This window comes from Hesperophylax consimilis, chromosome 31, assembly GCF_061612785.1.
Source record: "Hesperophylax consimilis isolate HC1 chromosome 31, BYU_Hcon_1.0, whole genome shotgun sequence".
NCBI lineage: Eukaryota > Metazoa > Arthropoda > Insecta > Trichoptera > Limnephilidae > Hesperophylax > Hesperophylax consimilis.
Genome location: NC_142866.1, coordinates 5,810,640 through 5,828,030, shown reverse-complemented (window position 1 = coordinate 5,828,030; position 17,391 = coordinate 5,810,640). Strand labels below are relative to the sequence as shown.

Here is a 17,391-nt window from a genome sequence, read left to right as displayed (position 1 = left end):
TTTAAATGGGAGATTTTATTTTTAAATTTATGAGAAACAAGTACCTTGAGGTGATTTTTTACAAAAACGGCGCTATATAAATTAGCCAAATATTATTATTATATATTAAGTACCTAAGAGTTAAAATTTTCTTAAAACCATTACGATCATACTTATAAAAGCAGTGTAAATATAACGCGGCGCGTGAGGTCGAAACAGTAAAAACTTGATTTGTTACAACGATGTTTGTACGCTCAGAAAATTCACAATATTTGTTTTTGAAAGGCAATAATCTTAATTTAAATTTTAAAATCACTTTCAGTTTCACAAATCAATCTAAAGCATTTTTAGTTCCTCGAAAGCTTCCTGAAGGTAGATATTAGATATATATTTCCCAAAGTTTTGAAAACCGCTAAGAGTTGCGTGCGGAGATATAATTATTATTATTAACCGTTTTATCTTTGCCTACAACCTTAGTACATCACGTCTAGGAGTGCCTTCAGGGAATGGATGTGAGAATTAAAATAATTACATTTTATGAATAATTCATTACTTGCTGAAGTCACTGGCATTGCCCGATATTGAGTTTTTCGAAATAAAATGTAGGCATAACTTTTTCTCTTATTTTGAAGGTCAAGTGTGCAAAAGTTCATTAAGAATTATCAAAATTCTGCTTGGGCTGGATAAATGGGAAGGGGAGGTTTTTAGAAAGCTAATGTAGACAGTGGTTTTACGCTTGTTTTGAGGTGTGCAAAAGTTCACGAATCTCAGAATAAATCTAAAGATTTGTATAAATGTCCGCGCCCCATACATATTTTTATTTATTTGAATAGGTAGACATAAGACAGATATATAATAATTCAGTTTCATTATAGATACGCAGATGTGGCAGATCTATTTAACTGCACGCAAGGTAGGTATAAGAGGGCTATGCTATCAAATCCTTTCAATCAATATTAATTTAATCTAATTCTACCTTATTTGCACTATAGAAACTTATGTACTTGTATCTCTTTTTTACTTACTTACTTACTCTCTAATGTCATTTCAAAATCAAATGCCACATATATTTGTAATTCTTTTTTAAAAATATTTCTACGATTTTAACTGTGACATGTTATCATTGTTTATGGTATATTTATACCGTTGATATTAAATAAATTATTGCTCCTAAATGCTAATGTATGAAAAACTTTATAGAAAATATTCACTTGTTTTTTAATATTATTTTCGACATGTTTGCCATCTTCCATTATTATTCTATAAAATACTATTGCTTATTACTCTTTCGTCTGAATAATATGGCCAATATCGAGATATAATATTGATAAAAATGAAGCTATTCAGTAATGTAATAATACACAGTGGTAAAATATATTCTTGTATAGAATATAGGTCCCAGGTTCGGTTTGCAACCCAATCGTTGTATTTTCTGTTTCTTCTTTCGTTTCAAATCCATTTTTACTGATTTTGATTCAATAATGATTATACCAGGGTGGTCTGAAAAGTTTCCGACCTCAACGCAAAGATGGCGGTATTCGTCGATAAAAGCTAAAGAATGTAGTTGTGCACAAAGATGAGTTAGACTCTGTGTATGGGTACTCTGCACCATCATTTACCATAGTGAAATTTTGGGCAGTTGAATTTAAACACGGAGGAAGGAAGAGAGTGGAGGTGGTCATAGAAACTTTTTCTACAACAATTTTGTCGCCAGTTTGCGGTAAGAAGTAAGATGCGCGCGGTAAGTATGGGTGGAATTTAAAATGGACACAACCATCCATCTAGCCAGAATGGGGTAAAATCCCCAGTTTTAACAACTTAACACTATTATTTCTTATATTATTTTATTTTTGTAAATTAATTACAAGGGGTTTTAATGACAATATATATAATATCACATATTAATCAACTTTATTTTATTTGATATCTTATTGGTAAAATACATAACAACAAAAATAAATATTGAAGTCTGTCGCCAGGGACCCCTTCATGAAATCATGGATTTTTTTAAGAACTATCAAAAAAAATTTTGATGCTCTAAAATCTGTTTAAACTTCATTACAAAAATATGTATAAAATTACAGATCGATGGAAAAAAATGCAAGAACCCGTTGGATAACAATACAACGTTTCAGAAATTATAAAATTTAAAAAAAGTTACTGTCCTCTTAATAGTATAAGTTGGATGTTTGTCTTGTCGTTGCGGTCATGTTTTCACAAATAGCTAAATATTTAGTCGTATGTCGCAATATTTTTCAGAAATTGATTTGGCTAACAGAAAAATGTGATTGTTAATTTATCTCTACATTTGCACCTACTTCAGAAAACTCGGGTTCAGAGTTCAGCATCTGCATTGGTTCTAAAGAAATACGTTCCTACAAATAACGAATTATATTAATTATGATAGTACTACAATAAACGTTATCCTATGGATAAGCTATCAAGAGTATGGTGAAATACTCCCTTATTATTGTAATAGAATTGTTTAACCTATCTTTATAATACTTTTAATGATACACACCTTATTTTCCAAGTACAAATCAGGTATAGTTCCAGGTCGCAGTTTTCTATTTCCGTTTTTGGTGATATAAAAGTCGTCATCTTTATAGTGGTTAAAGCAATTTTTTTTAAATATTTTGTTGGATTCCATCCATCTTTATGTACAAGCTTCTTCCACTGCTCTCTTACCACTGAATCTACCGGAAACCTGTTAGAATCAAAATATCAATAATATAGCAAAAAAATGGCCATAACTGGTAATCATACCTACTCTTTGGAATAAGAACGTCCCATCTCACAAATCAATGCTGTGCGATTTTAAGCACTAAAGTAAGTTTCTTCAAAGCCCAGTATCGCATAACTTTGCCATAATCTATTCCGTCAAGTCGGCTACCTGTGACAGAAGCGTGAGGAAAACGAGTAGTTTATTATAAAAACAACATTAAAAATACTTACAGGTGAAAAGTAATGTCATCTGTAGTTTTTAACTGTTTTTCTGAACGGTTTTTATATAACTTCACACTGCACTTCATCGCTTAAAAGAAACAAAAGCACTTTACAGATTATAAAGGAAACGTCTGCTCAAGTTGAGCGATGAAATTATATTGGCCAAGGAAGCCCGGTAAGCCGCGCCCATTCCACGCCCATTTGGGCTTAGTTCATCTTGTTTGATGCGCTGGGGCTTGGTTACCCTAGTGCCAGCTTCACTCTCTTCCTTCCTCCGTGAATTTAAAGCTTGGGAGACGATGAACGTTCGGGACGTCCAAAAACTGCAACTTCACCAAATAGTGTTAGGAAACGCCGAATTAAAGTGAGAGAGATAGCAGAGGTTATAGATATATTTTTTTAAATGTCAGAACTTCAAAGAGAAACAGAACGAAATTAATAGAGAAACCACTTTGAATTTTAGCGTTTTCCGTGTTCTTATAACTCCGTGTTTCGAAAGCTTAGAATCGATTGCCATCAGCGACGGCCATAAACCAGCGCTGGAACTTTTCAAATAAATGCTGTCGTAACATTTCACACTACTGAAACACCCCATCAACCTTCAGCCTGCAGCCTTCATGTCTACGGTTTATTATTGGTTTTCGCTATTCATACATACATTAGAGACTTTTATTCTACCATTTGAATAGGGAGGTAAATACCTTTCACATTACTATTATTTCTCTTTATGGCGAATATAAATAGAAACGTAAAAAAGAGCCCAGTTTGTACGAAAAAGTTTTTACATCATTCATAATAACATATTAATGCATACTATTGGCGTGTTGTTCCCTAATTTACGATATTCACGAATTACCAGAATGAAAAGCCTTGGATTTGTATTTTCGTAACGAAATATAATTTTCACGCCTTTTTCCGTAAGAATTTATTCTAAACTAGCTAATGTTTTACCCGCCGTTTCTCGGAGTTGTGAAAGGTTTTTGAGTAAAATTTTGAGAATCCTAATTCTAGGATAAACATAGACTTTTTTCTATTTTCTACAAATATAATACGCATGCATTATATACACAAACCTTCCTGAAGAAATACTCTAAGTTAACTTAGAATTAAATTAGAACTAAGCGCACAAGCAGGCAGACGAGGATAGCGACTTTATTTTACAATATTTAGAGATTTACACAAGGTATACGTTTAATACATAAAGCAAAAATTATTGTAAACCACTGAAAGTCTCAAAGAATACTCCGAATTTGTCTTCCACCGCGACCGTATGCAGACAGAGCAGGGGGTCACTTGGACGAATTCAAATACAGATTAGAACGAATCGTTCGACAATACAACAAGTTGTGGGGACGATCCCGAGTTAATATCTATTTAGGGCGTCTACGTTAATCTTTTGTGATACATAAACACTAGTTAAAGAATACGTCGAATTTGTCTTCCACCGCGACCGTATGGAGACAGCGCAGGGGGTCACTTGGGCGAATTCAGATACAGATTAGAACGAATCGCTCGACAATACAACAAGTTGTGGGGACGATCCAGAGTTAATATCTACAGGGTTTTCAAATAAGAGGTTTTATTTTAAATAGCCCGCTATTTCGGTAGATGTTACTTTTGAAGCTGTCATTTTTTGACATTTGACAAGTAGAAACTACGCCATTAATAAAAATGGAACAATATACGCTTCAAAAACGCATTGAAATTATTAAAATTCACTTGAGTGAATCAAATGCAAATCATCTTGAGTGATGAGGCCCATTTCCACCTAGGTGGCTTCGTCAACAAGCAAAATTGTCGCATCTGGGGCTCGGAAAACCCATGAGTTATTGTTGAAAAGCCTCTCTTTCTTCAACGTGTGACTGTTTGGTGCGGTTTATGGTCCGGCGGAGTCATTGGACCTTATTTTTTCGAAAATGAGGCTGGAGCAACAGTTACGGTGAATGGATTGCGCTATCGAGAGATGATTAATGATTTTTTATGACCAGAATTGGATGGTATTGATCTGGGCAACGTTTACTTTCATCAAGACGGCGCTACGTGCCACACAATAAACGAAACCATTGATCTTTTACGATTGAATATCAAAATAACACCTTTATTGGAAAACCCTGTATTTAGGGCGTCTACGTCAATCTTCTGTGATACATAAAGACTAGTTAAAGAATACGTAGATTTTGTCTTCCACTGCGACCGTATGCAGACAGCGCAGGGGGTCACTTAGGCGAATTTAAATACAGATTATAACGAATCGCTCGACAATACAAGTTGTGCGGACGATCCCGAGTTAATATCTATTTATGGCGTCAACGTCAATCTTTCGTGATACATATACCCTAATGATATTCCGTTGTCCGTTTCTATCACAGGAATTTCACAATATATTGCACATTTTTCATTTTGAAATTTCCAAAAAAACACAATGAGAGTCTGTTATTTCTTCGCTTCGAACGTAAAGACGCAAACCGATGAAATATTTTTCTTGTATTTGCTTTATTTAAACTAAGGTAATTCATCCTATTTATTTTTTATTGAGTTATTTTTACACGCAAATAAAATATTATTGAAATTATCCATTTTATTTATTTCACTTAATGTAGTACGTACCTACAGGGCGATAGATTTATCTTACCTCCGACCACAAAATGTAAGTAGGTTCCTAATTTGTAAATGTAAATAAATTCATCTATAAAATTTCGCGGTTTTCATATCATTTTTTTGTGTGGATGAAAACTGTTTAGGGAATGAAGAACAATATAGAGAGTTGTAATTTTAGATTTAGGCTCAGTTTCTTGGTATTTGTAAAACTTCTGTAGAAATATCAGTCATGGCAGCAGACTAATTGATAATAGTTATTGCATGCGAGATTTTTCATTTGTAGAATTTGTCAACGTGGAAAATATCCATCATATCCCGTATTACACACAAAACGAACAGAAAAATCACAGATATTGGAGTTTTTAAATGAATGTTGAACATGTACACTATAATTTTAAAATGAATGTTAAACATGCGTACTATATTTTTTAAATGAATGTGGAACATGTGTACTATAATTTTTAAATGAATGTTGAACATGCGTAATATAATTTTTTAAATTAATAATGAACATGCTTACTATAATTTTGAAATGAATGTTGAACATGTGTACTATAATTTTTAAATGAATTTTGAACACGAGTAATATAATTTTTAAATTAATGTTGAACATGCTTACTATAATTTTAAATGAATGTTGAACATGCGTACTATAATTTTGAAATGAATGTTGAACATGCATACTATAATTTTTAAATGAATGTTTAACACGCGTACTATAATTTTTAATTCTGCCGGACTTAATCGAAGCCTACTCATCTGATGGAAAAAAAAGTAACTCGAAAAAATAGTCGGGTGATATTAAAAATATCTGTTAATAAACGTTAGATTTTACACAAAAATACCATAAAGTTAAGTACTTACTTTCATAAAATTGCAAAAAATAATAAATTTCATTCAGTAAAAATAAAACCATCTTTTACAAAATAGATTAATAAAATAAAAAGTTATTAAAATACCCAGTGCCCTCACCTAAATTCGAAACTATTGATTCAACAAACATATTGACTGTTTATATTATAATATAAGTAAAAAAGTAAGTTAGTTAGTTAATATACTCACAGTATTTTAACTAACTAACTATAAAATGACTGCCTCAAAACAGTCTAGCCTAGTGAGGCAGGTTATGAGAATCCTCAACTTTATCTAATTGTTATATATTCTATCTATTTACATGTTTATTGTTACAAATTTATTAAATAAAGATATTATTATTACTATTACTGAACAAGCGGAAGATTTCCGCACTTTTCTTTATCCAATTGCGTTTTTTTTATATATCAGCTAAGTAAATTAAAGTACTTATACTAATAATGTCATTTTGTGTACTAGTTATCGTTTCTGAAACGATTTGATTTTAATACGGTTATAATAAATAACCATTTCAAATCATATTATACTATCGCATTTTCAATGGGTGCTTTTCCAATCGATTTTTTCGTGAAAACTTGTAAATAATCACACTGCTGTTTGATAAAACCAACTGTAAAATTATCGAACACCATTTCAGTGGGAATAATAAGAGTAATTTATGATCGTGTTCTGAAAACAGTTTTCTTAACATCTCATGAATTTTCATTATTTTTATTTCATACTAACCTTGTACTTATAACTAACATCTATACTACGATATTTTAGACCATTCATAACACTTATCATAATTTTCTTGTGTGTGGTTTTGTAAATTATAAAAATTGTATTTATGAAGTGGAAAGTCGGTAGGTAAAATTGATTGTGAATCTCGAATTGGAATAAATACAATTTCATGAAAGGTAAGGTCGGATGAATTTTAGAAATACACTTTCATGTTCTAGGTTAATTTTTTAACTAGCCTCTACTTCTACAACATCGTGGTATCAGTGTATTATGTACCTAAAAAATTGCTAAAAGGTACTATATAATATAATAAGTTTTTTTTTAAACCTTCTATATACAGATCTCCCTGGCATTCCCTATATTTTAGTTTTTTTTAATTTCATCATATGTGACAACTTACAAAAGCGTCCCGGTCTGTACAATGGAATTATGTCGCAACCCGGTTACGTAGCGTTGTGAAGCGGGTTAAGGAAACGGCTGTAGGAAGAATGCCCGGATTATATGAAGAAGGAAAACAAAAGCCGGTAGCTCGTTCCATATACGACCTACAAAGAAAGTGTCGAAAAAATAACCCGTTTTCAATATCAACGGGTGTTCCGCTCGTGTCCGTCGAATTTAACGCATCTGCACCGGTGCACCGGGGATCAATGATTGTGGGACTTAGAGCAGGCTCTATTAAAATAACAGTAGAACAGACTCAGCATGCTCACGCATGCGTCTGTGTATTATTAGTGTTGGAAATCGGTCTGTTAACAACGGATTGTCAATCAGACTCTTCGATTTCAGATTTGTACAGGGTTAGCAGCTGGTCACTATTGAAGAATCTGCCAGCCCTTGACAAAACGCCCAATTTATTGGAAGATAGATTTATTTGGGCTACTATGGAGCCCCGATACTTGAGCCGGTCTGACACGTGTACTTACTCAAAGCATTTCAATGAAGTCTTTATTGACATTTAAACCTTTATTTACATTTTGAGAGGTGGGTATCATTAATCATACCTTTGACATATGTTACCCCAAGTGATTTGATATATTTGATGACTCAGAAGGGGTGCCCGGATTCATGGGTTGAGATTTGTCCAGGTCTTGGTGGCGGAAACGTCTGCCCACCAACTGCCTGGTGGGCCGAGTTGGAAGAGGCCGATTTAGGGAGACCCTCTATCACACCTGGATACACTGAACTCCAGATTTTTATTCACTATGCTACACTGTACTCTTTTCCATTCCAGCACCTCCTCTTAAAAGAACCTCCATAAAGCCCCGAGGAAAACAAGAGAAATTGTAATCCTTTGATGTAAAAAAATATAAAACAAAATCATGAAATTTAAAAAGTTTTTTTTTCAGCATGCGTATTTCACATTATTATATATTGTTTGCTGTCATGTTATCCTTCTGCTTGGGTGTCCAAAAGAGGTTACGAAGACGGCGTGGAATTTTACCACTAGTCTTAGACCGAGAACCAATGATGGAAGGCAAGGCTTGGGACGCCAAACCGAGGAGTGTAAGCATGAACTACTTCAAAGTTCCAGTAGACCACTTCAATTCTCGAGATAACAGAACATTTTTATTGGTAAGTCAGTTGACTGTTATTTAGAATGAACATTTGATACAACAGCAAAAACAACAACACTTCTCTGACTATCGGACCTCAGCAATACCAATCCAACACCCAGTCTGAAACCTGTCATAATAACAATAATGCAGGATAGATTCTAAATCCATTATATTTTTCTAGTCCGTTTTAACTAATAACTTTTATAACACAGTTGAGTAGTTTTTCGCATGATTTTTATTATATTTTACAGAGATACGCGACGAACTTTCAGTTCAGTAAGTTGGAAAATAGCCCCATTATTATTGCCCTGGCAGGAGAGTGGCCTATCTACTCCACTTATTTAGAGAATAGCAGGGTATACGAACTGGCCAGAGCACTAGGTGCTCACATGATTTATGTGGAACACCGTTATTATGGACTGAGTCAGCCAACATTGTAAGTAGCTGTCGATTAATGGCACCACCAATAACAACCATTCAATCAAAAAAATCTAAACAAATCATCACACTCCACGAAAATTCATAAAATCTGCAATTGATACTGATGTCGAACAATCTGTAGGTAAATTTTAGCCGCATCACATCATAAAACATCTAACTAAATAACATTCGATGCAGACAAACCCATTTTCTTCTTCCAGAGACACATCAATTGAAAACTTAAGATACCTCACAGTAGAACAATCCCTCGCAGACACAGCATCCTTGATTAAATATGTCAAAAATTCAGAGGGTAAAAGAAAAAGTAAGGTCGTGGTTTTGGGCTCTTCCTATTCAGGAGCTCTGGCAACTTGGTTGAGAATGAAACACCCCGATGTGGTGGATGGTGCTGTATCATCTTCGGGACCTCTACTAGCAAAATCAGACTTCGCTGGTAAAGAATATTTTGCAATGAAGTCTTTTCCGTTATTTGTATCAATATGTATAAAAACTAATACTACAAAATATAATCTTTCAGAATATTTAGAAGACATCACTGCAACCTTATTGATGCGCGGAGGACAATCTTGTGTAGACAGCATCCGAGCTGGTATTCAAGAGATAAAAAGATTATTGACCGTCAAAGGTGGACCAAAGCGCATAACAGATCTGTTTAAGTAAGTGAAAAAATACAACCGAGTCAAACAAGGTAGAATTATAGCTTTTGAAACCCAAAAGATTTGGCAAATATCCATCTGAGAGTACAGTTGGTTTCTAGAAATACGTGGCTATCAGTGTTTAAGGAGAGGTCTGGTGTCTGGCCATACGATTTTTTTTAAGGAAACCGTTTATTCAGCTTATACATTTTACTGTGTGGTCTGCAATACGACCTGTGGGGAACATTTAATGGTATTTTTTTTGAAGACTGCTGTTTTGTCAGTGGTAGCTCAGCTCTAAAAGAATGCAGAACAAAATATAAAGTATTAACAGGTACCGATCATATTTCTTAAATTTCCAGAACATGCACTCCGCTGAATCCACTCAAGCCACTCGATGTCCAGACATTCTTCTGGATAATCGTAGGAAAATTTACTGTCCTTCAGTACTCCACTGACAAAAAAGTCGTAGCAACGTGCTCCCTTCTAAGTAATCCAGAGAATGGAGTTCCCCTGGAGCGATTGGCTTTGTTTACTGGTCAAAAAGTCGGCAATAATTGCTACATTACTGAATACAAGACGATCGTAAAAGAATATAAGGCAACTTCGTATAGTCTTGAAAATGTTTCAGGTAGGCATTTAATCGGCCAATACCGCAACTGTTACTTTTTATGAACCAATTCCGATTACACCGGAAAATAATAATTCGCCAAATACTGTACTAAAGCTAATGTTACTATAATACTATACTATCATATTATACTATGCTAATAATTACCTAAAATAAATATATTCAATTTGGGAGGCGGGGATAACCAACACCTCTGCCATAGGTCTGGCTCGCTACGTTTGGTGATTTAGCTGGGGTGCCAGGGTTCATTGAGGGAGGTGTGTTCAAGAAAAATTCAGACGGTAAAAGAAAAAGAAAAGTCGTTTAGTGCGCCTGCCCACCAACTGGGTGGCGTGCCAGATCGGGAGAGTCTGGTTTTCCATCGCTTTGAGCAGAGGAAGGGATATATTTATTCGTCACTCCTGGATACACTGATCCCTATATGGCTACCCAACCCTTATACCCTTTTCCTTCCCAGAAATTTCTCACATTAAAAAGACCCTCCACGCAGCATCCCGAAAAATGATACAGGTCCTAAGGGAAATTATTTTCCTCAGGGCCCCCTGTGTGGGGTCAATGTGAAAAAAAACAATATATATATACATGCATTTTAAATTAGTACCCATCCCTTTCGTGATTTCAACGAAACAACCAACTGCGTCTGACGTTGATTCCAATGAACCTTAATGAACGTCCATCGAGCAATCTTCATTTGATATACTCGTATTGGCATACGAATGTACTTAATTATAGAAAACAAAGTACCCCGATTTTGGCAATAAAACATTATTACACATATTAATTCACAGTGTAATTGTTTCGCAGGAAGGCTCTGGTATTATCAATTGTGTAGCACGTTTGGATTCTTCAGAACTACTTCTTCTCAATATCAGGCTTTCGGAGACACCATACCAATGTCGTATTTCGAAGACCATTTTTGTCCAGATATTTATGGAAAACGGTAAGTAAAAGTTCAAACCAAATTTCATAGAAATCTTTATTAAATTAAGCCAAATATGAAGATCGGGCACATGAAGCAGATGATTTCAGAAATAATGATCACATTATTTGAATTTTTAATAAGAGATATTCAAAAAACATTTTCAGGCTAAACCATATTGGTATCGAAAGAGGCATTCGAAAGATAAATAAAACTTACGGTGGACTAAAACCAAATGTGACCAATGTTGCATTCATCAGCGGCCGGAACGACCCATGGCGGCACCTCAGCGTACTCGAAGATTTGTCAGACAGCTCACCGGCCATGATCATATCGGGAGAGGGCCACTGTTCCAACACGAGGGCGAGCAAAGTCGACGACTCGCTTCCACTGGTAGAGGCAAAGGACCGAATCCTGGATCTGATTTCGAAATGGACGACAAATGAACCTAAACGGAGAGTCGAAACAAATATGTATTCCTCACAAAAGCGTTACAGGCATTATCAGGATGAAAACCACCAAACACGAAACGAGTATCGCTTCAATCAACGTTCTTTTGATGACGGCTACTATTTCGGGAATACTACTTATGATGATTACCACGACTCAGATTCAGACGAATCAGATGACTATTCTTATTGATATTTAAATTTTTTAATCTTGTAAACATAACTGTGAAAGACGGAGGAGTTAAGATCGATGATCTAAGATCAGAGAACTAAGCCATAATTTCCAGTTCTTTGATCGTGAAGTTCTTCTAGGTACATTATTATTGTGGATACACTGTTAATTATTTAAGCAAGCCAATAGAGAAACCGACCGACAAAGCATGGTGCCTTTCATGGTGGTCGGAAAATTCCGTGACACCTGTAATAAACAATAATGCAGGCACTGAATAAAGAAAATTAAAAACAAATTGGTTTATATTGATTTATTTAAAGAATTTCATTTCTATGAACTAAATTAGAAAACAATATCGATGTAAGACGTTACCCAATCAGATACAGCGATCCTATAACTTTTTTTTACTTAAATAAAATGATCTTAAAAATATAGGTACCTACATATCTAAAGATACTTTTTAAAATAATTGAAAATCAAATTTAGATACAAATAGACAATACAAAATACAAGCATACAATACACGCAAAATTGAAAATTATAGGATTCTTAAAATATTGTGTCGATTTAAGGTTTTGTCACGTTGGATGGCAAATTGATAGGGATTAAAAGTGTTAGGCGCTAATAAGATAAAAAATCTTAGGTTTACCGCCAAACCATAACCATATAGGTACCTACCTTGGTTCTCACAACCCCACATTAAAGGGCCAACTTGGTAAAGTACAAGGTTTTCCAATAAGAGGTGTTATTTTGAATAGCCCGCTATTTCGGTAGATGTTACTTTTGAAGCTGCCATTTTTTGACATTTGACAAATAGACACTCTACGCCATTAATGAAAATGGAACGATACACGCTTCAACAACGCATTAAAATGATTAAAATTCACTTGAGTGAATCAAATGCACATCATCTTGAGTGATGAGGCTCATTTCCACCTCGGTGGTTTCGTCAACAAGCAAAATTGTCGAATCTGGGGCTCGGAAAACCCAAGAGTTATTATTGAAAAGCCTCTTTATCTTTTTTTTATTTTTTTTTTATTGAATAAATAGTTAATACATAATATCAACAAACAAGTCCTGCTAAGCCGATTGAATTGGCTTGTCAACAGGTACTTAAAGTTAGTTTCAAATACATTTTTTAAAGTTATAATTTACATCTTATATCTACAGAATTAATAATTTTTCATACATATTAAAATAAATATTTTTTTTCCGATAACCAATTTTCACCATATATTTAACCTTATTCATAGATTTACATTGCTTTATAGTGTCAGGTAATAAATTAAATATCTTCGGTATGTTGTATTCAAACGTTCTCTGTCCGTATTTATTATTAAATTTCGGAACTATTAACCCGTCATTGCGCGTGAATCTAGTACTGTATTTATGTTCTAATTTTTCTTTATGCTGCGGGGTAAATATATACTGAATTATGATTTTTTGCCATAGTATAGCCTTAACAGGTAAAATTTTGGCATTCTGAAACAGCAACGGTGTATTATGTCTCTGTTTAAAAATATTAGGGACGACTAGTAATTTTACAATTGCGTTTTGTACAACTTGGACTTGTTTCAGATTGGTTATACTAGTATTTCCCCATATGGTTAATCCATATCTTATAATAGATTCTGCCATTGACATATACATTATTTTAAGTGTTTCAATTGATAGGAAAAAATTTAATGTGTACATTCTGCCAGCAATTCATCTGAGTCTTTTACAGGTTTTTTTAATATGTTTGTCCCATTTGAAAAAGCAATCTACTGTAACACCAAGATAGACATATTCTGTAACTAATTCTAAGCTTTCACATTTACAATTAGTCGGGATATTTTTATGGATGCAATTAAAACTATGAGAAATAATATTAGGATTAAATTGAAATCTGGCATTAGGTGATCTTATATGCATAACTTTGGTTTTTTTAGCATTTATTAATAGTCCTGCATCATGTGACCATTTACAAAGTTGATTAAAGTCAATTTGCACGAGTTCAATTGCAATTTTTAGATCTTTATGTGATATGACCAATTCCGTATCATCTGCAAATACAAAATGTTTAACAAAAGAGAAAAGTTTTTTCATTATAGTTACATAAATTATATATAGTGTAGGTCCCAATATGGAACCTTGTGGAACTCCTGCAGATACATTCTTTGTTTTACTAAAAGTATTATTTATTTTGGTACATATTTTTCTATTTCTAAGATAATCTTTAAATAAATTTAACAGATTTCCTCTTATTCCAATTTTTTCTAAGGTTTCTAGCAGTTTTTTAGAGTTAATTGTGTCAAAAGCTTTAGAGTTATCGATAAATAACACAATAACATGTAATTTATTATTTAATTGATTATTTATGTAATTGGAAAAATCTTGCAGTAATTTTTCAGTATTTTTTTTTTCTTTGAAAGCCATATTGATTTGGATCTATGATAGCGAATTTTTCAATGTAATTATTTAATTTATTTGATAAAAATTTTTCGAGAATTTTTTCTAACGCAGGTAGTATACTAATAGGCCTATACTTTCCCAGTTCAATGTGTTTTCCACCTTTAAATATTGGTCTAATGTCTGATGATTAATGATATTTTATGACCGGAATTGGATGATATTGATCTGGACAACGTTTACTTTCAACAAAACGGCGCTACGTGCCACACAAGCAACGGAACCATTGATCTTTTACGATTGAATATCAAAATGTCTCCATCTTATAAAATTCACATTAACAACATTGAGCGAATACAAAAAAAAATTTCTACGTTTTATAAATTTTAAATTAAATATCCCTGTCGAAGACTTAAAATACAATTTCTTATTAAATACTCTAAAAATACATACATTAGAAGATAGACGTAAAATAAACGATTTAACGTTCTTATTCAAAATACTTAACTCTAAATTCGACTGTTGTGAACTCCTGCAACTTATAAACATACATACACCCACAGTAACAACACGACAAAATACAATATTCTACAGCAGCACACATAAGCGTAACTACATTGCCCACTCTCCGATACAACGACTTCACACCATGGGAAATCATTACTTGGGTGATGTTGACATATTCAATACCAACTTGGCAAGTTTTGTGGATCATTTAAAACATTTATTTCAACAATACTCCTAAACACATCATGTAAACCAACAAATAGCTGTAATTTTCTGTTTTTGTTTCTTGTGTTTGTATGACTTGTTGCATAGCTTTTATCAAATGTAATTTTATTCTTATTTTTTATGTTTGAAAGTATTTGTCAAATTAAAATTATACTACCAACCATGTAAAAGCCCTCTGGGCGTTAAATAAATAAAAATAAAAATAAAATAAATAAAAATAAAATAAAATAAAACCTCTTATTGGAAAATCCTGTATATGGCTACTAAGCTCTAACAATGCCATTGTTATTATTATTATTATTATAAATAGTTTGCCGTAGGAAAAACCTACTCCGTAATGCGGATATTACAACCACGTGATATTAACATGAATAATTAAAAAATCTGAACTGAAATTATATTTACGTAAAAGTATTTTAAAATTACTATTTTAAATACTATATTCAAAATCTATCTAGGTATTATCCACATAATGCTACTATCTCACGTACACTGTACGTATTTTCATAATATATATGGACTTGGTGAAATAGGCCAAGCCAGCACATATTATGAAAGTGTGAGAGTGGCTTCAAGAAGAGTGTCTGTATGTCAAATTTATAGTTTTTTTTCCGAGATTGATGTCACTTTGTATACTTGACCTTCAAAACAAGAGAAAGGTCATTCTTTACATTAGATTTCAAAAACCATCCGCATTCCCTTTACAAACCCCATAAAGCAGAGTAAATACCGGGCACCATAAAAGGCAAAATAAATTCCCACATCGCCCAACTTCTTTCTGAATAAAGTTTATTCCATCTAATTGCTCACAAAATACCCTTGTTGGGAGCAGTGAAGCATTTAAGCGTAAGTCAAAATGAAAAGTAAGTGAACTTTTATACAAGTACACATAAACATAAGCATTAAGCCCTCTATATATAGACGCAATAAGCCTTTGTAGATAACAAATTAATTATTGATTTTTTCGCATACGCCATGGTTTCGATTCTACGGCACGTGAAACGTATTTAGACAAACGCAAATCACATTGGACGACCCATTGGTGCTATGAATTTGATAATAAAGTCATAACATTTAACTTACATACATGTTAAACGAAATAAGTAGGTAGAGATGCTGCCTAAATTCTATATAATTCGCAGCTAAGCTTATAATAAATTCATGATTAGTTAGAACCACAGAAATCGTTCAACTAACAGTAATTTATTGCACATGTAAAGTCAGAAAAACGTATGTAAGATGGAATGTCGATAGTTCATAAAGTAGGATAAAGTCCAAACCCGGAAAATTGCACATCAATTTTCCAAATTGCCAAATGTCACAAGGTGGAAATAAATTGAGTTTATCGCTGGCAGCGATTGTAACAACACGCATTTAGGATCGCAGAGCTCGCACGAATGTTATTGCCTTTATATGTGCATTATGTGGGAGTTGGAAATAATCACTTTTGTTTTCTTTCGAGAGATTCCATCATTGACGATTATTTATATCATATCAAACCCGTTTGATACCTGTACTAACTACTCCCTTGAAATGTACACAAATATCAAATGCTCTTGATAAGCGTCCTGATAATATTATAATGGAAATGATGAGAAATCAATTGATAAATATTATTAGTTTTTTCCAGATGCAGAATCATTTGTGTGACATTCAGACTTTCAACAAAAATTTTACACTTAAGAATAAATGAAAATTAAACTTAATAGGTACACAGCTCAATTTCACTCATATCATATCATTGTCCTTCACTCACAGTTGTTTTATTTGAGTATTAGCATTTATCCAAAATATAAGCTTTTGAAGCTTCTTGTATTTCCTGCTTCGCTGAAAGTTATCTGCGTTCATCCAAGTGCGAAAATCTTTAAAGGGTCTCACTCTATAGGTGCATTTTTTACCTGAAAGTAAAAATAACTTAATGACTAACAGCCTTACTAATTAAAACCTTCCTAACCTTTGATCGGTGCTTTAATTAAACAGCGCCCTGGAGGGGATTTTTCACGAAAACGGCGCTATATAAATTAGCCAAATATTATTATTATTGAATAAAGACTGTGCTAGCACTGTTTAATATGTTTTTAATTAAATTATAATATTGAAACATGTAACCAAAATATTTCAAGTAAAATATAACAGTAAAAAAAAATGTTGGACGGTGTGATAAATAAGATTAAAATTCTTAAGCTAAAGGTAAGTTAGGAACTAATTATAATAGACAGTAGGTACATACTATTGAATCAAGGCATACCATTATTTATCACGATCTTAAAGGGTAAGTGTACTTTCAATAATAGAATTGCCTTCTCCGCTGAAGGTTCTTCATATATTCTTGTGGATTGGTCTGAG

At 33.3% G+C, this 17,391-nt stretch overlaps 1 protein-coding gene across 1 annotated transcript; it reads left to right on the top strand.

Annotated features, from left to right (window-relative positions):
* Positions 1 to 8,586: 8,586 nt before the first annotated feature.
* LOC149409373 (putative serine protease K12H4.7) lies at positions 8,587 to 11,747 on the top strand. Its single transcript, XM_089649786.1, has 6 exons — positions 8,587 to 8,691; positions 8,927 to 9,111; positions 9,317 to 9,549; positions 9,634 to 9,772; positions 10,114 to 10,336; positions 11,562 to 11,747. Exons 1-6 carry the CDS (start codon positions 8,587 to 8,589, stop codon positions 11,745 to 11,747), a joined length of 1,071 nt encoding a protein of 356 aa, XP_089505912.1.
* The last annotated feature ends 5,644 nt before the right edge of the window (positions 11,748 to 17,391 follow it).